At 40.5% G+C, this 23,684-nt stretch overlaps 1 protein-coding gene and 1 non-coding gene across 2 annotated transcripts in view; one reads left to right on the top strand and one right to left on the bottom strand.

The window, feature by feature from the left end:
• The window catches only part of Grk4 (G protein-coupled receptor kinase 4), a 167,837-nt gene that overhangs the window by 108,130 nt on the left and 36,023 nt on the right, over positions 1 to 23,684 (bottom strand). The window contains exons 4-5 of the mRNA XM_045161262.1: positions 13,948 to 14,060; positions 11,772 to 11,849 (exon numbers count right to left, since the gene is read on the bottom strand). Of these exons, the coding sequence (XP_045017197.1) occupies positions 11,772 to 11,849; positions 13,948 to 14,060 (191 nt within the window). The remainder of the gene's footprint in view (positions 1 to 11,771; positions 11,850 to 13,947; positions 14,061 to 23,684) is intronic.
• On the top strand, positions 20,491 to 20,681 carry LOC123453501. Its single transcript, XR_006632875.1, has one exon. It is a non-coding gene; the product is annotated as a U2 spliceosomal RNA (small nuclear RNA).

Below are 23,684 nucleotides of genomic sequence, written 5' to 3'. Positions count from 1 at the left end.
ATGAATGAAATAGAAACAAAAAAAAATCCAAAGAATTAATGAAACAAACAGTTGGTTCTTTGAAAGGATAAAAAAGATCGATAAACCCTTAACAAATCTGACCAAAATAAACAGAGAAGAGACACAAATTAATATAATCAGAGATGAAAAAGGTAACATCACAACAGATTCCAGGAAAATTCAAAAACCATAGGGACATATTATTGAAGCATATACTCCACAAAGTATGAAAATCTGAAAGAAATGGATGATTTCCTTGATTTATATGACCTACCTAAATTAAACCAAAATTATATTAATCACTTAAATAGACCTATAACAAGCATGGACATCTGAAGTTATCAAAAATCTCTCAACTTTTTAAGCCCAGGCCCGGATGGATTCACTGCTGAATTTTGCCAGACCTTCAAGGAAGAGCTAACACCATTGCTTCTTAAGCTTTTCCATGAAATAGAAAAAGAAGGAATTCTGACAAACTCCTTCAATGAAGCCAGCATCACCCTAATACCAAAACCAGACAAAGACAGAAAAAAAAAAAAAAAATTACAGACGAATCTCCCTCATGAACATAGATGCAAAAATTCTCAACAAAATATTGGCAAACAGAATATAAAAATATATCAGAAAGATCATTCACCCTGACCAAGTAGGCTTTATCCCAGAGATGCAGGGATGGTTAAATATTTGCAAATCTATAAATGTAATACATCATATAAATGGATTGAAGGACAAAAATCACATGATCATCTCATTAGATGCAGAGAAAGCATTCGACAAAATCCAACATCCCTTCATGATAAAAGTCCTACAGATACTGGGATATCTCAATATAATAAAGGCTATTTATGACAAGCCTACAGCCAACATATTACTAAATGGGGAAAAACTGGAAGCTTTTCCACTAAAATCAGGAACAAGACAAGGGTGTCCACTGTCCCCACTTTTATTTAATATAGTTCTAGAAGTCTTAGCAATGGCAATAAGGCAAGAGACACACATAAAAGGTATTCAAATTGGAAAGGAAGAGATCAAGTTATCATTATTTGCAGATGACATGATTCTATATATAAAAGACCCTAAAGACTCTACCAGCAAACTGTTAGAGCTGATCAAAACCTACAGCCATGTAACAGGATACAAAATAAATACACAGAAATCAATAGCCAACAAACACACAGAGGATGAAATCAGAGAATCACTCCCATTCAAAATTGCATCAAAAAAATAAGTAAATAAAGTACCTTGGCATAAATCTAACCAAGGAAATAAAGAATCTCTACAATGAGAACTTTAAAACACTCAAGCAAGAAATTGCAGAAGACACTAGGAAGTGGAAAAACATCCCTGTTCCTGGATGGGAAGAATCAATATTGTGAAAATGGAAATCTTAACAAAAGCAATCTACACATTTAATGCAATCCCCATCAAAATTCCAAAGGCATTCTTCATGGAAATAGAAAAACAATCCAAAAATTCATTTGGAATCACAAAAAAACCTCAAATATCTAAAATAATATTGAGCAACAAAAATAAGGCTGGTGGTATCAACATACCTGATTTTAACCTATACTACAGAGCCATAGTAACAAAAACAGCATGGTACAGGCACAAAAGCAGACATGTAGATCAATGGAACAGAATAGAAGACCCAGATGTAAGTCCAGGTAGCTATAGCCACCTGATATTCGATAAAAATGCCAAAAATACTCATTGGAGAAAAGACAGCCTCTTCAGCAAATGGTGTTGGGGAAACTGGATATGTATCTGTAGAAGGATGAACATAGATCCTTCTATCTCTCCATGCACAAGAATTAAGTCCTAACGGATTAAAGAACTTAACATCAGACCTAAAACTCTGAAACTGCTAGGGGAAAAAGTAGGAAAAACCCTTCAACATATTGGTCTTGGCAAAGACTTTCTGAATATAACCCCCATTGCTCAGGCAATAAAACCACAGATTAATCACTGGGACCTCATGAAATTACAAGGATTTTGCACTGCAAACGACACTGTGAATAAAGCAAAGAGGCAACCTACAGAATGGGAAAATAATCTTTGCCATCTATATATCTGATAGAGGATTAATATCTAGGATATACAAAAAACTCAAAAAGTTAAATAATAAGGAATCAAACAAGCCAATCGAAAAATGGGCTATGGAGCTAAATAGAGCATTCTCAAAGGAAGAAATATGAATTGCATATAAGCATCTAAAAAATATTCTATGTCACTAGTCATCAGGGAAATGCAGATTAAAACTACATTGAGATTCCACCTCACTCCTGTCAGATTGGCCACCATCATGAAAACAAATGATCATAAATGTTGGCGGGGATGTGGAAAAAGAGGAACCCTTCTACACTGCCGGTGGGAATGCAATCTGGTCCAGCCATTGTGGAAATCAGTGTGGAGGTTCCTAAAACAGCTAAAGATTGATCTACCATACAACCCAGCTATAGCACTCCTAGGCATATATCCAAAGGACTCATCTCATTTCCTTAGAAGTATGTGCTCAACCATGCTTATTGCCACTCAATTCATAGTAGCTGGGACCAGCCTAGATGTCCCTCAACTAATGAGTGGATAATGAAGATGTGGCACATTTATACAATCGAGTTCTACTCAGCAGTAAAGAAAAATGAAGTTATGGAATTTGCAGAAAAATGGATGGATCTGGAAAGGATTATACTAAGTGAGGTAACCCAGGCCCAGAAAGCCTAGCACCACATGTTCTCCCTCATATGTGGATCCTAGCTAGAGATGATTCGGCTTCTGCGTGAGAAGGAAAAAACTCAGTAGCAGAGGCCAGTAAGTTAAAAAGGAGACATAAAGGGAAGAGAAAGGAAGGGAGAGGGTACTGAATATTTGGTATTGTATATATGTAAGTACAATGATTGAGATGGGGAGGGGATATGATGGAGAATGGAATTTCAAAGGGGAAGGTGTGGGGGGGGGGTATTACCATGGGATATTTTTTATAATCATGGAAAATGTTAATAAAAAAAGAGAAAAAAAGATTACAATATCCACCAAAGCTATCCATCATAATTGATAGAGAAATAAGGGCTTTCTAAAACAAAAACAGGCTAAAGAAATATACGTCCACTAAGCCAGCTCTATAGGAAATACTTCAGGGATCCTTCATGTTGAAGAGAAAGAAAAGCATGAGAAAGTAGTAAAAAATAAGCCATATTCAAATAATAATTAATACAAGAGAGTAAAGGAAAAATAAGAAGCACTACAAAGCAAGTAGAATGGCAAAAATAGGTACAAACCTTTCAATAATAACTCTTAATATCAATGGCCTCAATATCCCAACCAAAAGAGACAGGTTTGCAGACTGGATTAAAAGGCAGGATCCAGAGCCGGGCATGGTGGTGCACGCCTTTAATCCCAGTACTCGGGAGGCACAGGTAGGAGGATCGCCATGAGTTCGAGGCTACCCTGAGACTACATAGTTAATTCCAGGTCAGCCTGGACCAGAGTGAGAGACCCTACCTTGTTAAAAAAAAAAGGGGGGGGGCTGGAGAGATGGCTTAGCGGTTAAGCGCTTGCCTGTGAAGCCTAAGGACCCAGGTTCGAGGCTCGGTTCCCCAGGACCCACGTTAGCCAGACGCACAAGGGGGCGCACGTGTCTGGAGTTCGTACTCGGTGGCTGGAGGCCCCGGCGCGCCCATTCTTTCTCTCTCTCTCTCTCTCTCTGCCTTTCTCTCTGTATCTGTCTCTCTCAAATAGATAAATTAAAAAAAAAATATTAAAAAAAAAAAAGGCAGGATCCTCTGTTTGTTGCCTCCAAGAAACTCATCTCTCCATAAGAGAGACAGTATCTTAGGTTTGAAAGATATAAAATGGCTGGGCGTGGTGGCACATACCTTTAATCCCAGCACTTTGGAGGCAGAGGTAGGAGTGAGTTCAAGGCCACCCTGAGACTACCTAGTGAATTCCAGGTTGGCCTGGGCTAGAGTGAGACACTACCTAAAAAAACAAACAAACGGGGAGGTGGGGGAGGGTATTACCATGGGATATTTTTTTATATTCAGGGAAAATGTTAATAAAAATTGAAAAAAATAGAAAATGGTATTTCAAGCAAATGGGCTTAGGAAACAAATAGGTGTTGCTATCCTAGTATCTGACAAGATAGACTTCAAACCAGCATTACTTAGGAAAAGAGAATGGTCATTTTATATTGATTAAAGGAAAAATTCAACAGGAGGACATTACAATTCTAAACATATACACACCTAACATGGGTGTTCCCAATTTCATCAAACAAATATTGCTACACTTAAGGTCAATGAACACACTAAACACAATTATAATGGGTAACTTTGGTACACCACTCTCATCAATTGACAGGTCATCCCAGCAAAAACCTAGAATGATGACATAAACCGTGCTTATTATTTTTTTTTAATTTATTTATTTATTTATTTGAGAGCGACAGACACAGAAAGAAAGACAGATAGAGGGAGAGAGAGAGAATGGGCGCGCCAGGGCTTCCAGCCTCTGCAAACGAACTCCAGACGCGTGCGCCCCCTTGTGCATCTGGCTAACGTGGGACCTGGGGAACTGAGCCTCGAACCGGGGTCCTTAGGCTTCACAGGCAAGCGCTTAACCGCTAAGCCATCTCTCCAGCCCGCTTATTTTTGTTTTGAGTTTTTGTTGATTTTAGTACAAAGGTAGGGCAATCAGGTATAGAAGAGGAAGACTATAGCAGTTCCTACAGCTGATCATAAGAAAAGTTAAAAAAAAAAAAACTGGGTGTGGTGGCACACACCTTTTTTTTTTAATATTTTAATTTTTTTTATTTATTTATTTGAGAGCAACAGACACAGAGAGAAAGACAGATAGAAGGAGAGAGAGAGAATGGGTGCGCCAGGGCCTCCAGCCTCTGCAAACGAACTCCAGACACGTGCGCCCCCTTGTGTATCTGGCTAACGTGGGACCTGGGGAACCGAGCCTCGAACCGGGGTCCTTAGGCTTCACAGGCAAGCGCTCAACCACTAAGCCATCTCTCCAGCCCGGCACACACCTTTAATACCAGCACTTGGAAGGCAGAAGTAGGAGGATCATCGTGAGTCCAAGGCCACCCTGAGACGATATTGTGAATTTCAGGTCAGCCTGGGCTAGAGTGAGACCCTGCCTTGAAAAACCAAAAAAATAAAACAAAATAAAATAAAAACTAAAGCCGGGCGTGGTGGCACACGCCTTTAATCCCAGCACTCGGGAGGCAGAGGTAGGAGGATCGCCATGAGTTCAAGGCCACCCTGAGACTACAGAGTTAATTCCAGGTCAGCCTGGACCAGAGTGAGACCCTACCTCGAAAAACCAAAATAAATAAATAAATAAATAAATAAATAAATAAATAAATAAATAAAATAAAAACTAAAAAAAAATTTTTAAAAAGTTTTCTGCTTACTTCTACTTCATGAAGTACATAAATATTTATTTTTTAAATTATTTTATTTATTTGAGTGAGTGAGAGAGAGAGAAAGAGGCTGGGATTAAAGGCGTGTGCCACCACGCCCGGCAATCCCCATATATTAATGCTACTCTCACTCTTGGTTAAGAAGCTTGCCTTTTCAGATGGCAGTGACCTTGGGATGACTCAGAAGGCACCATGGTGCTGAGAAGAAGTGACAGAGGAGTACTCAGCAATGAAATATCTCTATCACATCTTCCACAGTTCAGGGTCCTTTGTGGAAGAGGTGCCAAAAAGAATGTAAGAGCCAAAGGAAGGGTAAGACTCTTTACAACATGCTCCTCCAGACACAAAATGGCCTGGATATCCATGACCTCAAAGTGCCTACACAAGTCCATCACAATAGAAGGAAAAGATGATGACATCAAAATAAAAAGAGACTAACTGAGATATGATGGAAAGTAGAGTTTCAAAGGGGAAAGTGGAGGGGAGGGAGGGAATTACCATGGGTTATTGTCTATAGTTATGGAAGTTGTCAACAATTTTTTTTTAATAAATAAACTCCTGAGTCTATTGAGGAACATAAATTCAAACTACCACATCAAGTCACAGGCTCCTAAAAGACTCATAACCATCTCATATTGTAAATTGTACTCAGTCCAACTCCAAAGGTACCCATAGTCTTTACTAACTTAAGATTGTTACAAAGTTCCAAGTCACATCTGAGATCTAAGACTATCTCTAAACTATGAGGTCTTGTAAAATCAAACAAATTACATACTTCCAACATATAATGGCATAGAGTAAACATTTCCATTGCTATAAAGCTTAACAAGGAGAGACTGGACCAATGCTAACTCTATAACCAATAGGTAAACATCTGTAGTTCAAGTCTGATATCTATAACAAGTGACCAGTGAAGAGTATCTGTATTTTCCAATTCTGTGAGTAGCCAGGAAAAAGTTCCATCATTCCAACAGTGCTCCATGGTAGCCCTTCACAGTCCTGGTATACCTAAAACATCTTTGGGTCTCCATGGTCCATCTTCCAATGGTGACATTGTCCTCTTAATATCAGGGTCACCCCACTCTGCCTCACTTGCCATGTCTCTGCAGTGGCTCCTGAAACAATGTGTGCTTCATGACCCACTCCACACATTTTTTATGCTTCCAGAAACCAATACCAGGTGTGCAGGACACAGCCATATTGTTAATCCAGGGATGAAATGAATCGTGACCTTGAAGAGCAGGTCCCTTCCTTTCAGTCATCTCCTTTCAAAAGAGTTTGCCTTTCTACCAGTCAGTCTTTCCTCGGCATCCTTTGCATTGTTTCAATGCGAAGCAGTTGGGCCATCCTTAATCATAGTAATATCTCCTTCACAATAGTAGCTTTGGTAACCTAAAACCAGACTCTACACCTCTGACTTCAAATTTTTTTTTAAATGATAGCAAAGTTTATTAAACTCCCAGTTGTAATGATTGCTTAGTTATTTTTCAAATGCTAGTCACTTAGGAACTTGAAGAGCTGAGACACAACCAGTCTTCTCCTTCATGATAACTCACTGCCAGACCCCATCTGCCTCCAAAGGAGTTGGTTCCAAATGGTTTCTTAACATCTGAAGCACTTCAGAAGCTCCTTGTTTCTCTGACTCATATTTCATTCTTCCATCTTCTGAAACACATGTAAGCTCTTATTTCTGGTGTTCAAATTCTGACTTGAGAAATGTATATTCATAGTGAATTTTATTATTTTCAGCTCTATATTTTTCCACTTCTTCATCAAGGATCTGAAAATCCTCTCACACTGGAGCTTCAAATTCTTACTGTATTTGGGTTTTTAACCTATTACAATTTTTGTGGAATTAATACCTGAAATCTAGTGTTTTCTAATTCTTTAGTTTTCTCCACTAGTTGTTCCCATAGCTCTTCAAGCATCTGCTGCAATTTTTTTTTTTTTTTTTTTTTTTTTTGAGAGATAGATAATAGGCATTCAGGGCCTTCAGCTGCTGTAAATGAACTCCAGATGCATGCGCCCCCTTGTGGCACATGTGTAATATTGCAGGCTTGCGTCACTGGCTACATGGGACCTGGAAATTCCAACATGAGTTCTTACGCTTCACAGGCAAGCACCTTAACCACTAACAGCCCTGCAATTTTTCATAGTTAGTTTGTTTTGTGCACTTGAGTTCACCTTCTGATTAATTTTTTTCCTGTAACCTTGTGTGTTCAATTTTCAGAGCCCTGTAATTTCTTTTATGATGTTCACATAGTAATCTTTTATCAATTAACAAATTTTGGAATTCAGTTTCAGAAATTGGCCCACTGTCTCCACAAGATGGGATGTTATATAAAGCACCCATATTTGTAAAAGTGCTGACAGCCATGAAAAAAACAAGATGTAGATTTCTTGTTTTAGTTTTCTTTTAGTAATATTGCCCACTTTTTTCTTGCTAAGGCAGAATGCCAAATTACATCAAATTCATACAGGGTCTTGGCAATGCACACAAGGAAAAATTCACAGGGACTCCTTGGGAGCTCTAACCAGAAATGCTCACTTGACCATGCTTGTGAAGGCATTGAGGCAGAGGGATATGGCTCCAAAGGAGGGGTACCACTGGCCTAGCCACACCACACCTGGTGTGGTCCAGATAGCCACTGGGGCCTCCAGTTTGCAGAGGAGGAGCTGGAGGGCCAAGTGTCTGGTATGCCCCAGAGCCCACCCCTGTGGAAACCAGGACACTCTGAGGGTAGCCATGCCAGTGAAAGCCCAGCTCCTACTTGGTGGGCCAGCCTCCTCCAGGCCGTGAAGTCAACCTCAGAGGGACAAGTGGCTGAAATGCTGCCACTTCAGCCTACTATCCCAGAATGTGGGTACAGTGGACTCCATCCTGAGCCCCAGAGGCACACCAAGCAGGTAAATTTTAAACTTGTTAGAATTTCTTTAATTTTAAATCTCCTATCTCTCAGTTCCATATCTTTAGCCAAGTACATTGGCCCCTTATAAATTTAACCTTGTTCAAACTCTCTGGGCATGGGCAGCAGAACATAGTCAGCCCTTATGCCAGTAGCCTGGTTCCTGCTGGAGACGGCAAGCATGTCATTTAAGGATCACGAGGAATCAAGTGCTGAAGAGCTGCATGACACAGTCCCAGCCCAGCTGTCTCTTCCTTGGAGTCCAGTGTGGCCCCTCTATAGAAACATCTTTGGCTCTCTATGCTGTAGATATCTATGGTTTTCTGTGTTTGTCTTTCTCTGCCTTTCACTTGATACACCAATCTCTAAGTTTACTTTTCTAGCAAAAACTGATGTTAGTGAAGTGTTGGTCAATGTATCTGAAAGAAGCTCTGGCACAGAACTGGAAAAACAAGAAAATGGGTCAGAAATAATTGTTTTCCTTAAAGGCCTTAAAGGAAGTCAGGCAATGAGTACAGTATACTGAGGAGGAAACAATGAACCTCTTGGAACAATGTGAAAATTGTTCTATGACTAATTTTTCTGAATGGTGGCAATTGCAGCAAACTGTGACTCTTTACCAAGAATCCTTACAGGAAAAACAACCATGGTCAGAAAGAGTTCAATGGGGGACAAAAGTCTAAGTATTAGAGGGACTTGGAAAGGGAAATTCAAAAGAAACCGTTGGGGGATAAATGGGTTTATTGGATCAATGGTGGGAGCCCCCACTTTGTGGTGGTTCTGTCTCTCGCCTTTAACATAGTCATTGAAAGCAGGAGCTCATGAAACCGCAAGTGCTTGACAGCATGCACATGGGGAAAGTGTGAAACTCGTTCACCACTATAGCGGCCTGACTACTGTACTTGGGGTAAATAATTATGGGATTGTTTGATGTAAAGAAATAGCAAAAAGTTTCTATGAATTCTGTGGAACTGTACATTTCTTGAAGTTTGCTCTTGCATGACATGATCAGAAAACAGAAGACTGAGGTTAAGAGCTGCAGCAGCAGAGGGGGTGGGGGGAAGAAACTCAGCCGCCTTCAGCATTAGCCTGTCAGCTTGCACCAGAACTTGACTTCAAGTCATTATTGCGCCGCTCCCTTTCACACCTGTCTTCGGGGACCCTCCTTCAAGCCAGGGCTAGACCCCAGCAAGTTACAACAAAGTTCTCTATAATCTTTCCTTCCCCTTTGAAAGATCATAGCAAAGCCTCCATATACAATTCTCTCTGTACTTAGCATTTTCAAATTTTCACCAGAATAGTACATAAAACTTGGCTTACTGCTCTGGAAGGCATTTCAGTTGCAAGTATCAAATACATGCTCATTACTCCAAAACAAAAGTTGCAAAAGATCAAAATCCACATGGTCAGATTCATTATATAGCACAACCCACTCTCTGGTACCAATTTCTGCCATAGTCATCTCCATACTGCTGGGATGAAACTCCAAACAAGGCACAATTTATGGGAGAATGGCATTTTTTCAGGTTTACATGTCCAGGGGAAGTTCCATAATGGCAAAAGAAGATTCTTGGCCCCCTTTACCAACTCAACACACAGAAAAGCCACCACCAGCACCACAAGCAGGCAGAGTTCAAGCACCCTGCATGTCTTAGGCTGGAATTCAGATTCACCCCCAGTAACACCATTAGGCTGGATCCCAGGATCCTCCCACAATGACACCTCCTCCAGACAGCTGGCAACTAGAAATCCAAGCTGTAAACTTCAATAAGTTCCGTAGTCTATTTAGAGAGTATAATTCAAACTACTACAGTTAGTTTAAACTTTAATCTCAATTATAACATTGTGAGAAACAGCTTTTGCTGAAAGACACTAATCCTGACTGGGCCACAAGAGAACTAAAAGCAGAACAAAAGGAGAATTAAAAGGCCACAAAAGAACTAAAAGGAAAACCTGGCATCTCTGCTTTATTCTATGACTTTCTCCTTTATTTTTCAGGTCTTGCTCAACTCTGTATGTAAGCATGTTGCTCAACAAAGGAGTGTATGTCCAAAAATCATTGATTCCTAACCTATCTCATCCCATATCAAAGATAAAGACACAAAGAGTAATTAAGGTAATTTATTGTCAGTGTTTACAATGTCCACTGCCAGAGTCTTGAAAAGGAACCTGAGATTATAGGCATGAGTCACCATGTCTCATAACTCTTTATTCTACAGTGTTACTTAGTCAATTTTCAAGAAACGAGAGAGAAAGGACAGTATTGGCATGCCAAGGTCTCTTGCTGCTGCAAACCAACTCCATGCATACAAAATTTTGTGTATCTGGCTTAACGTGGTATGGTAGTTTGAATATATGGCCCCCAATATATTCAGTGTTCTGTTAATTTGTAGTTCAGATCTTCAGCCACCTGGCTGGAGGATGTGGATCTTAGGGTACAGCCCTAAAGTGTGATGGTGGATTTGAGATTCCAATCTAAAGATATGCAAAGTGGGGCTGGAGAGATGGCTTAGCGGTTAAGCGCTTGCCTGTGAAGCCTAAGGACCCCGGTTCGAGGCTCGGTTCCCCAGGTCCCACATTAGCCAGATGCACAAGGGGGCGCACACGTCTGGAGTTCGTTTGCAGTGGCTGGAAGCCCTGACGCGCCCATTCTCTCTCTCTCCCTCTATCTGTCTTTCTCTCTGTCTCTGTCGCTCTCAAATAAATAAATAAATAATTTAAAAAAAAAAGATATGCAAAGTGCCTGAGTTCCTCATGGAGTTCCTGAAGTGTGCTCTGTGGTGTGACTTTGAGACTTTGGCTTCTCTCTTTCTGTTTGGACCTGTGAAAGCAGGCTAGTTTTTTTGTTTGTTTGTTTTTTTCTGCCATTGTGAACTTCCCCTGGATCTGTAAGCTTCAATAAATATTCCTTCCTCCTAACTGTGCCGGGTTTGAAAGTTCATCTCAGCAAACCTAAAGCTGTCTACATGTGGTGTGGTGGTTTGGTTCAGGTGTCCCCCATAAACTTAGGCGTTCTGAATGCTAGGTCCCAGCTGATGGCAATTTGGAATTAAAGCCTCCTGGAGGCAGTGCAATTTTAGGGGCGAGCTTATGAGTATTATAGGCAGTTTCCCCTTGCCAGTGTTTGGCACACTCTCCTATTGCTGTTGTCCATCTGATTTTGGCCAGGTCCACCCTCTGCTCATGCCATTGTTTCCCCTGTCATCATGGAGCTTCCCCTCAAGTCTGTAAGCCAAAATAAACCCATTTTTTCCCCTCAAAATGCTCTTGGTTGGGTGTTTTCTGCCAGCAATGTGAACTTGACTGTAACATGTGGGTACTGAGGAATCAAACCGAGACCAACCCAGGCCAGCAGGCTTTACAAGCAAGTGCCTTTAACCACTTAGCAAATTAATCTCCACAGCCCACAACTCTTCATTATAAAGAAGAAAACATACCTCTTGACTGAAGAATATATTTATGATTGACAGTCCATAATCTCTCTGCTCCTCATCAATGGTAACTTCATACTCTGCCTGATTGGAAATGAAAAAAAAAAAAAATGTTGTTTGTTCTTCTTCACCAACATTATTTCCTAATGCTTCAAGGTTTCTGATTATGTGATTGACTTGGCACCCTTATAACCAAAGAGCAGGTCCATTGATCAAGTATCTACTGGGTGGGAACTGTCATTATAGAAGCTCTACTTATAATGGTTAAAACAGGTGCCTGAGCTAGACATGATGGTACCCGCCTTTAATCTGAGAACTTGGAAAGCAGAGGTAGGAGGATCACCATGAGTTCGAGGCCATCCTGAGACTACAGAGTGAATTCCAAGTCAGCCTGGGATACAGCGAGAACTTATGTCGAAAAACAACAACAACAAAAAAGATGCCTTATGTTTTTTTTGTGGGGGAGAGGGACTAAGATATGGTGCACTTTCTCTCCTGCACACTAGGTAACAGTAAACAAATAAAGTGGTATCTCTGCATGTTACAGCTCCTACAGAGTCTAAGTAGGCTCACTGGCAGCTGGAGAGTGGCCCAGACCTGGAATCCTAGCAAGCGGGGGGACAAAGGCAGAAGAACTGTAAGCTCAGTACCAGTCTGAGCAACCTACTCAGACTCTATCTGAAAATAAAAAGTAAAATGAGGTTGTAGGTTGAGAGAGACCCTACTTCTAAGAACTGGAAAAAGGGAGAGAGGAAGAGGAGGAATTGAGCTGGAATGGCAGACATTGTAAGCAAACACCTTTAACCACCAAACCATCTTCTCAACATGGTTTAGCCTTTTTTTTTTTTTGCAAGGTAGGGTGTCACTCTAGCCCAGGCTGGCCTGGAAATAACTCTGTAGTCTCATGCTTGCCTTGAGTTCACAGAAATCCTTCTACCTCTTCCTCCTGAGTGCTGGGATTAATGGAGTACCCTACCATGCTGGTATATCTAGCCATTTTGATAGAAAGAATTATGGGCCTCTAAATTCTTTTTTTAAATATTTTTTATTTGCAAACAGAGAGATGAGAGAGAAAGAGAGAATGGGCATGATAGGGCCTTACCTGCTGAGCCATCATTCCAGCCCTAAATTTTTAAAATATAGCAATTTGGTAAACATAACTCGTCACATGAAAATTCAAACCCACATTTCACCCCTGGAACTGAACATCATGCCTACTGTGTCAGGAGTCTATCTTTCAAACAGTAATAATGTCCCCCTTTCTAAATTTTCCTATATTACAATAATTATACCAGAAAGGAAAAGACTGGGGTGGAAGACTCCAAGGTGTAGGAAGCAAAATAACAAATGTTTTTGTGAAAATATAAATAAATTTAAAAAAAAAACTTTTTACAGGGCTGGAGAGAAGGATTAGCAGTTAACGCATGTGCCTGCAAAGCCAAAGGACCCAAGTTTGATTTCCCAGGACCCACATAAGGTGGCTCATGCATCTGGAGTTCGTCTGCAGTGGCTGGAGGCCCTGGTGCGTGTGCACACACACACACCTCTCTCTCTCTCTCTCTCTCTCTCTCTCTCATAAATAAAAAAAATTTAAAAAGTTTTTACAGGGCTGGTGATATAACTCAATTGGCAGAATGCTTACTTAGAATGCAAAACACCTTGGGTTAAATCCCCAGTACCACATAAACCAGATATGATGGTGCATGCCTGTAATTTCAGCACTCAGGAAGTAGAGACAGGAGGATCACAAGTTCATGGTCATCATTAGATACACAGAAAATTCAAACCCTGCCCAGGACACATGAGGCACTCTCTCTTATTTTTTTTTTTCACAAAGTTGTGACAGAGAAAAAAAATGAACACAAACACAATGATACATTACAGTCCTTTACATACAAGAAGTGCTCATTAAGAGCCAGGGGGTGTGAATGCCTGTAATGCCAAAACAAGGGAGGCTGAGGTAAGATTGTTGAAGTTCAAGGCCAGCCTAGGCTATATAGTAAGTTCCAAGCTAACATGGGGAATCTTAAAAAGGGAAAGAAGGAAGGAAAAAAGGAAGGAAGGAAGGGATGTATGTAACCAAGACAATTAATTTATCTATTTCTCTACCATTGTCTGTGTCTGGTTTTTAATATTCAAAAGCAGAAGACTAGGCAGTTCAACCCTGAGATTAATTGCTTACCACAGCATCCAAGAATTCAATGTACCTCTTGAGATCTGGCTTTGTATCACAAAATTGCCTGAAAAGAAGTCTTCCTATTGGCTGCTTCTCACAAAGGCTATTATAATCCTTTTCTGGGTAAAGAGGAGAAAAAACAAGGAAATAATGGTTACAACCTACATAATTAAGTAAGTTCTGAACCTACTTACTGTTGTAACTTGATACAACTAAAGTAAAAAATAATGAGATTTGTAGCATTATAATTATTATTATTATTATTATTTTGGTTTATTTAAGGTAGGGTCTGGCTCTAGCCCAGGTTGACTTGGAATTCACGCTATAATTTCAGGCTAGCCTCAAACTCAAGATGATCCTCCACTTCCCAAGTGTTGGCATTAAAGGCATGTGTCACCATCCCCAGCTGTAGCACTATTTTAAAGTGACTGTTCTGTTTACTAATTTGAACTGAATTATTTCACATTTAAAATATTCAGGTAAACTGAGCATGGTGGCACATACCTTTAATCCCAGCACTCAAGAGACAGAGACAGGAGGATTGCTGAAAGTTCAAGACCAGCCTGAGACTACATATAGTGAATTGCAAGTCAGCCTGGGATAGAACAAGACCCTATCTTGAAAAACCAAAACCAAAGCAAAAAAAAAGAAATCAGGTATAGTTTGGTGTGTTGGTACATACCCATAATTCTAGCACACTGGAGGTTGAGGCAAGAGGAGCCCAAAGAACTCATTGTATTGCCCTGGATGGCCTGAAACTCTAAATGCTCCTACGTCCGCCTCCCAAGGACCACTATTCCCAGCTTTCAGTCTCTTAACTTTTAAATCCTACCTGTACACAGATATCTTCCAGGCTTTTCTAAGCTCCCCACATGAATATACAGCATCCAAGTAACTGACTCCTCTGTTCCCAGTTGTAGCATGAATTCTTGCTCCCATATATATACCATATATATACACCATATATATACCATATGTAAACAGGAGATTATCCAGCCAAAAATGAGAGCCACATGGACCAAAGGAGATAAGCATAGTCATTTAAAAGACCTTTTGATGGGCATACCTTCACATCTTAGTCAAAGAACAGTGGGAGCTTTCCTCTATAGTTCATATATCAAAGTTCCCAATAAAAATTACATTTGGGGGTTAGAGAAATGGCTTAGTGGTTAAAGTGCCTAAGTGAAGCCTAAGAACCCATTCATATTCAACCCCCAGATCTCACGTAAGCCATACTCACAAGGTGGTGCATACACAAGGTCGCATGTATGTACAAGGTGGCACATGTGTCTGGAGTTCAATTACAGTGGCTGGAGGCCCTGGCATGCCAATTTTTCTTTTGCTCTCTCTTTGTCTTTCTCTTTCTCTCCTTCTCTCACTCTTCTTCTCTTTCATTTAAAAACAAAAGGCCAGTTTGTTGTGCTTGCCTCAAAGAAAAGTTATATTTTAAAAATTCTCAATCAAAAATGTTGTTTAAGGCTGGGTGTGGTGGCGCACGCCTTTAATCCCAGCACTCTGCAGGCAGAGGTAGGATGATCGCCATGAGTTCAAGGTCACCCTGAGACTACATAGTGAATTCCAGGTCAGCCTGGGCTAGAGTGAAACCCTACCTCAAAAAAAAAAGCTGTTTAAAAAAAAATGAAAACACTAGTCATGCAAGCCTGACCAGTCTCTAAATGTGACTGGTCCCTCCTCCTTCTGTTCCATTGGTTGGGGCCTTGGGGAGGCACAGTCTTTCTGGGGTTTGAATGTAACCCAAGCTCTGAATTTCTTTCTTAACTTTTTTTTTTGTTTGGTTTAGTTTAGTTTTTTTTTTTTTTTTTTTTTTTTTTTCGAGGTAGGGTCTCACTCTAGCTCAGGCTGACCTGGAATTCACTCTGTAGTCTCAGGGTGGCCTCAAACTCTCGGCGATCCTCCTACCTCTGCCTCCCGAGTGCTGGGATTAAAGGCGTGAGCCACCACGCCCGGCTTTGGTTTAGTTTTTTAAGACAGGGTCTCACTCTGACCCAGGCTGACCTGGAATTCTCTACATAGTCTCAAGGTAGCCTCAAACTCATGGCAATTCTCCTGTCTCTGCCTCCCAAGTACTGGGATTAAAGGCATGTGCCACCGCAGATAGAAAGAATGGGCATGCCAGGGCCTCCTGTCAGTGCAAATGAACTCCAGATGCATGTTCTACTTTGTGTATCTGGCTTTACATGGGAATCAAACCCAGACCATCAGGCTTTGCAAGTAAGCACCTTTAACTGCTGAGCCACTTCTCCAGCCCCCTCTTTTTAACTTTTATTGACAAACTCCATACATATAGACATGGGTTTTTGTAGCTTCTTTGTTTAGCTGACCTTGGTTTTTTGGTTTTTTTTTTTTTTTTTTTTACTTTTTATTAACATTTTCCATGATTATAAAAAAAAAAAAATCCCATGGTAATTTCCTCCCTCCCCCCCCCCCACTTTCCCCTTTAAAATTCCATTCTCCGTCATATTACCTCCCCATCTCAATCATTGCACTTACATATATACAATATCAACCTATTAAGGACCCTCCTCCCTTCCTTTCTCTTCTCTTTATGTCTCCTTTTTAACTTACTGGCCTCTGCTACTAAGTATTTTCCTTCTCACGCAGAAGCCCAATCATCTGTAGCTAGGATCCACATATGAGAGAGAACATGTGGCAATTGGCTTTCTGGGCCTGGGTGACCTCACTTAGTATAATCCTTTCCAGGTCCATCCATTTTTCTGCAAATTTCATAACTTCATTTTTCTTTACCGCTGAGTAGAACTCCATTGTATAAATGTGCCACATCTTCATTATCCACTCATCAGTTGAGGGACATTTAGGCTGGTTCCATTTCCCAGCTATTATAGATTGAGCAGCAATAAACATGGTTGAGCAGCATCAGCAGCCTTCTCTCCCCCACCGCCAGTGTCCAGCTCCAGCGAACATAGCAGCAGTCCAGAGACCTGGCCACGCCAACTTGAACTGACAGCAGGACCCAAGCAGGAGCAGCATAACTGAGAACAAAATCATCCCAAAAGGTAACTGGGATTACACCAGGTCAGTACCCACCTAATAAACCTGGTATATAAACCTGAACCAGAAGTGCTAATTACACTTTCCACAACAGGATAAATTATATGATAAATCTGATGGATGGTCAGATTTGCCATTCTTAAGTAAGCTGTATTTTGGGTTTGTTATTTGTTGCTTCTTGATTTATAGTGGCTTTGTTTCCTCTTCTTTTATACATTAGGGAAGGGTCTCACCTGGTCACAAGCTGACTTGGAACCCTCAACAGACCAGAAATCTTAACCTCCTTGTTGTCAGGAATAAGGGAGTGGGTGAGGCATCACACAGCATAAGGGACAGACAGATGCTGGAGATGGCAAGCATGCCATTTCAGGATCACAAGGAATCGAATGCTAAAGAGCTGCATGACACAGTTCCAGCCCAGCTGTCTCTTCCTTGAGGTCCAATATGGCCCCTCTATAGAAAAATCTTTGGCTCTCTCGTGACAGAAATCTGTGGTTTTCTGTATAATGTTTGTCTTTCTCTGTCTTTCACTTGGTGTCCCAATCTCTAAGTTTATTTTACCAGTAAAAATTGGTGTTGGTGAAGTGCTGGCCAATGTATCTGAAAGAGGCTCTGGCATAGAATTGGAAAAATAAGAACATGGGTCAGAGATAACTTTCTTTAAAGGCCTTAGTTAAATTCAGGCATGGAGTACAGTACACATAGGAGGAAACAATAAACCTCCTGGAACAATGTAAACATTGTTCTATGACTAATTTTTCTGAATGGTGGCAATTGCAGCAAACTGTGACTTTTTACCAAGAATCCTTACAGAAAAACAACTGAAGTCAGAAAGAGTTCAATTGGGGGAACCAAAGTCTAAGTATTGGAGGGATGTGGAAAGGAAAATTCAAAATAAATGATTGAAGGATAAATGGATCTACTGGATCAGTGATTAATGATGGGAACCCCCATTTGTGGTTGTTTTGCCTCTCACCTTTAATATAGTAATTGAAAGTAGAGGTTCAGGAAATCACAAGTGTTTGACCACACATACATGGGGAAAATGTGAAAACCATTAATCATTTAGGGGCCTGATGACTTTACTTGAGGTGAATAATTATGGGATTGTTTGATGAAAAGGAGTAATAAAATGTTTCTATGAATTGTGTGAAATTGTACCTTTCTTGAAGTTTGTTCTTATATGACATGATCAGAAAATAAAAGACTGAGGATAACAGCTGTGGCAGTAGAGAGAGAAAGATGGAAAAACTCAGCTGCCTTCAGCATTAGCCTGTCAGCTTGCACCAGAACTTGACTCTGAGTCATTATTGTGCAGCTCCCTTTCACACCTCTCTTCGGGGACCCTTCATCAAGCCAGGGCTGGACTCCAGCAGAGGATCTGCTTGTCATAATACCTACTCTTGGATAAATACTCTGATGTTTTTCATTGAAAATGTACATTGTTTAGTTAAATTTTAGAAACTATCTGTATTTGGTTCCACTCAGCCTACTTAAATACTCTCATAGAAGGCAAACCCAACACTTAGGGTTATGTTTATACATACTCTGAGCTCTGAGGGTCTTGAGAGCCACACCTAGCACCTTAAGCTCCTACCCTGAAGATATATAACATCAGATTGATTGATACATCTAATAATACCCAGCTAGCTAGAAAATCCAATCATTAAATAATCCAGGATGTGTTGGGAGCTATGAACCAAACCTTGGCCATGTTAACAGAGACTGCCATATAGCAAGTTAAGTTTCTACTTCCTCACCTAATACTCAACATCAGAAACAAAGACTGCCATATAGAAAGTTAAGTTTCTACTTCCTCACCTAATACTCAACTACCAGAAAAAAATGGGATCATACACCTGGCTAAACACTCCCCCATCCTGCCGGTAGCTGATGAAGAAACCAGTAACTCTGTGATCTTTGCCCTAACCACATCCCCTTCCCCCTACAACTCCTTTCCCTGACCACGTTCCCTTCCCCCTACAACCCTATATAAGCCTACATGGAAAAAATAAACTCTCGAGGCCTTGACAAACAGCTAGCATGGTCTCCTTCTTGTGTCTGTTTGCCTTTTCCCACCAGGTTAGCTTCTCCTTGAGTCCTTGTTCAACTCCCCACTGGCCAGGGCAAGTGGTGCCCAATGGGAGCCCGAGGTACGAAGTGTGACCTGGGCATCGCTCGAGTGGATGGCTGTCCTTGCCATTGGATCACCACCCCAACAGGGTGAGTGAAGATCCGCATAAGATCACTACAGGAAATACACCTGTAAAACAGATTTGCTCCATGGTCACCACAGAAGAAACCCGCTTGTGATACAGACCCGCCAAGGTAAGACAAGTGACACAGACTTCTAGGCAAGCCATTTAAAGGCTATTTAGTCAAATTTGCAAGGCACAAGAACTGCGGGTTTTCTTTTTGCACATCTTTTCCTTCTTTTACTTTCAGTTGGTGCCATTGCGTGGAAATGCAACATAGCAACAGAGCAACTAAAGCCTCTAGGCAAGGGCTACCCTCTGGCATTGGCTGAAGGCCCCTAGCTCCCTGTGCAAATCCCAACAGCCCATTCAGGCATTGGCAAAGACCTCCTATCTAGCCTCTCTTCCTACCAACCAACCTGGTTATGCAACAGCCAGTAAATGCCCTTAGGGCAGCTGCCAGTTCTTAAACTTGCGGACAGGCTCACATCAGGCCCACCGGGGAATCCCCCGTGCCGGTTCTATGACCAGGAACATTGCCCTTTAGTCTTGCTGTTTCTCCTCTTTCCTTTTCTATCATGGGACAGACCCTAAGTAAGCATAAATTGTTGAAGGACTTAAAACTTCTTTCAAGACACAAGGAACATGGGTTAAGAAAAAAAAGAGAGATTTAACAAAGAGTAAAAAGGAGCTAATTGCCATAGTAAAACATATTTTAAAAGCACAAGGAATTAAGATTGCTTCAAGTTCTTTAAACAAAGTTTTTATTTTATCAGGAGGATTTGTTCTTTGTGTGTGTGTTTGTGTGTGTGTGTGTATGTGTTTATGTGTGCTCATTGTACTTGCTAGTCATGTCATGTTTGTCACTGTTTGTGACTAAAGAGATGAGATGGACCCTTCCTCTTCTAGAGAACTATTTCAAGGAAATCAAAGACCTAAACACAGAAATTAAAAAGGAAAAGGTAAATGTCTTTTACAGGAGTGAATTTGCCAGATATTTGTTCTAGGTCAAGTTCACCTTACATAGAGGATTATTAAAAACAACAAAACTTCCTCTAAAGAGGTAACTTATAATTTGTCAGATATTTAAAAAAAGAAAGATTGTTATGTCCTGTTACTTAAAAGGAGGAGGCAAATGATCTGACTTCTAAGCCAGCCTGCCTCAAGATAACAACACAATTTGCTTTAGTTACTTCTAATAAAATCATTCCCAAGTGTGTTCTTGGTTTTAATGACATAAAATTGTATTAAGACTACTTTCTTATTAGTAATAGGATTAATCAATTTGGTGTAATTTTTAATAGCCTTATAAGAAAGATAATTAATCACTTCTCCGCTATTTGGCTAAGATCAAATGTAGTAAATGTTCTTATCAGTTTAATATCTGATACGTCCTCTATCTGAGGACAATATATTAAATAGATTTTTGGAGCTCGGGGTTGGAATAGAAACTTGCTCCATCCACTCCGCACATTGACCTGGTATTGCAGTACCTCTAGGAACGGTACACGCCCTCAGGGGAATTAAAAAAAAAAGAAAGATAATTAATGATGGGATAAGATAAATTGATTAAAGGAACTTGGAAGGAATTTTTCAATGATTACTTGTTAAAAATGCCTTTTGAGTGATACTTAGATCAGAATGTTAAAGTATATAAATAAATGTGTGTGGATGTTAAAAAAAAAAAAAAAGAAAGAAATTTTCAGGCCAAACCTAAACACCATGCCTAAAGTTAAAAGTTTTTAAACTGTTTACAAACTTTAAGAAACAAAAAAAAACTAATTTTCAGGCTTAAATATGTTGTAATAGCTTGCTTAAGTTCTATCAAATTTAAGTCATGGATAAAACATAAAATTGTTTTATGTTTATAAATATTTCTGTGGTACATAAAAATCAATAGCTATCAAGTTTAAGCCAAAATCATTGGTTGTCAAGTAATGTTTTTTTCTTTCAAAAAATTTATCAAGGGCTGTTTGGGCTCAAAAAAAAAAAAAAAAAAAAAAAAAAAAACAGATTCTACTCTATTGTATGTAAAGTAACTGTCTCAATTTTGGCACCATGATAACATTTCATTAGATTTGGTTAACTTACATTCAAAAATTCTAGCTATACAGAGCAGTCATCTTGATTTTGATGCTACTAAAGCTGCTAATGATTTAGCTACTACAATTAAGTCTGTGTTGCTTGGTTGGGACTCTCTAAGTTCCTGGATAGACAGCTTTACAGCTGTGGGAGTTTGCCTTCTGCTTCTCTTATGCCTATTGCCTCTTTTCTTCAAGTGTTTAATAAAGTGTTTTGTAAATGTTCGCACAGAGGTCCAAGCTATACACTATAGGACATGTCCTTGGCTCTGTCAGACTTTATCCTAGTTCTCCCTGAATTTTGTCCACCTGGTGGCCAGAGACGGATAAGAAGGGAGGAGAACCTAAAACAGAGAAACCTGCTGGGTCAAAAAGTACTGAGGATAAGGTAATCTCCATTGTGATGGGCTAGGCAAACAATGGTACTTTACAACTTTTAAGATGATAGGTTTATCTAAACAGGTGGTCAGAGGCCAGAGGCCCCTGCAGTGGAGTGTTTCTGGGATGCCCTTAAGATGGAGATTGCTCCAGGACCTTAGAAAAATTAATAAGGCCATGGTACCTATGGGAGCCCTACAAGCAGGCCTCCCCACTCCAGTAGCAATTCCTGCAGGATATTGTAATATCATTATTGACCTAAAAGATTGCTTTTTTACAATTTCCTTACACCCTGAGGATCGTCAACATTTTGCATTTAGCTTACCTGTGGTAAATTTTAGAGGTCCTGAAGATAGTGGAGGCTACAATTCTGAGCCAAAGGGTCACTTTTTATCTCTTATATCTCTTCTCCTGGTCATTTGTGCCACTGACTTTACACCCACTAGGGTGTTCTGGCAGGAGGGTTCCCTCTTCTGGGTCACTTACCCTCCAAAAGTTAAAAATGGGGGATTTATATCCCATAAAATGCTCTCCAAGAAATATCCTTCATCATGCCTTGCTTGTCCTAAACTTTTTAACCCTTGATACTCAGAGAAATTCAGCTTCTGATTGCTTTTGGCACACAAATACAAAAAATACCTTTGCCAAAGCCATGTGGAAAGATCCTTTAACTTTAAAATGGAATGGCCCAGATCCAGTATTCATTTGGGGCCAAGGATCAGTATGCTTGTTTGACACCAAAGAAAATGCCGCGAGATGGCTGCCAGAGAGACTTGTAAAACAAGCTCATGATCCTCCAGTGACATCTCACATATCCAGGGAAGAAACACTTCCCTGAGAGAATCTCCTTTATTCCTAACAGGACAAAGCTGGAAGGACCTCTACTTATCAATCCTCTTACTCACAATCGAACCCATTATTATAAATAAAATCATGTCTTTTGTATGTCAACAGATTAAAGCCATTAGGTGCAGCCCTTACAGGTCCATTATCACAGGCTGGAGCTGGCAGATCGAGGCGTTGCCACTGAAGACCTACCACCTGCAGCTGTCACTCTCCCTTGATCTTACATTCTGTACTTATTTACTATACTGCTGTCCTCTACACCTCTGCTATTGCTGCGGTCCACCTGTCATAGCCAAATAGCTACCCCTCCTATGGGAGCTGCATAGGATTCAGACCTATGCATATCAGCTCACAATAAAGTGAGTACGATATGGGCACCAACATGGGTGCAAGGCAAAGCACCACAAGGGAAGGTCCCTATGTGACCACTTCTGAATTCCCTGAGAGAAAAACCTAGCTTGCATAGAGGTTGGTACCATAACTGTTATCACTAAGGCTGTGCCTCGCTCTCCGGTCACATAGGCCCTGCCTCCCTTCCACAAAAGGTACCAAGGGCCAAAGATTGTGGGAAAAAGACATCTCTACAGGAGGAGTTTGGTCCCTACTCCCTCATTTGGTTAATGCCCACTGCTTCAAAGCGGGCCTCCCCTCTTTTTTGTATAAGAGAAGGGAGGAGATGTTGGGAGCTATGAACCAAACCTTGGCCATGTTAACAGAGACTGCCATATAGCAAGTTAAGTTTCTACTTCCTCACCTAATATTCAACTACCAGAAACAATGGGATCATACACCCGGCTAAACACTCCCCCATCCTGCCAGTAGCTGATGAAGAAACAAAGGCATTGCAGTTTAACCAGTAACTCTGTGATCTTTGCCCTAACCATGTCCCCTTCCCCCTACAACTCCTTGCCCTGACCACGTCCCCTTCCCCCTATAAGTCTATATAAACCTATATGGAAAAAATAAACTCTCAAGGCCTTGACAAACACCTAGCATGGTTTCCTTCTTGTGTCTGTTTGCCTTTTCCCACCTAGGTTAGCTTCGCCTAGAGTCCTTGTTCAACTCCCCACTGGCCGGGGCAAGGATGTAAAAATATATACATTGTAACACAAGAAACATCAAAAATCAAGTCAATATAAATCCACCAAAAAGTATTAATACATCAGAAATGACCTCCAGTGAGAACAACTCAAGGAATTGCCTGAGAAAGATT

The sequence above is a fragment of the Jaculus jaculus genome, chromosome 11 (assembly GCF_020740685.1).
Source record: "Jaculus jaculus isolate mJacJac1 chromosome 11, mJacJac1.mat.Y.cur, whole genome shotgun sequence".
Classification (NCBI taxonomy): Eukaryota; Metazoa; Chordata; class Mammalia; order Rodentia; family Dipodidae; genus Jaculus; species Jaculus jaculus.
The sequence above is the reverse complement of the archived record's forward strand: the minus strand, read 5'-3'. Positions and strand labels throughout refer to the sequence as shown.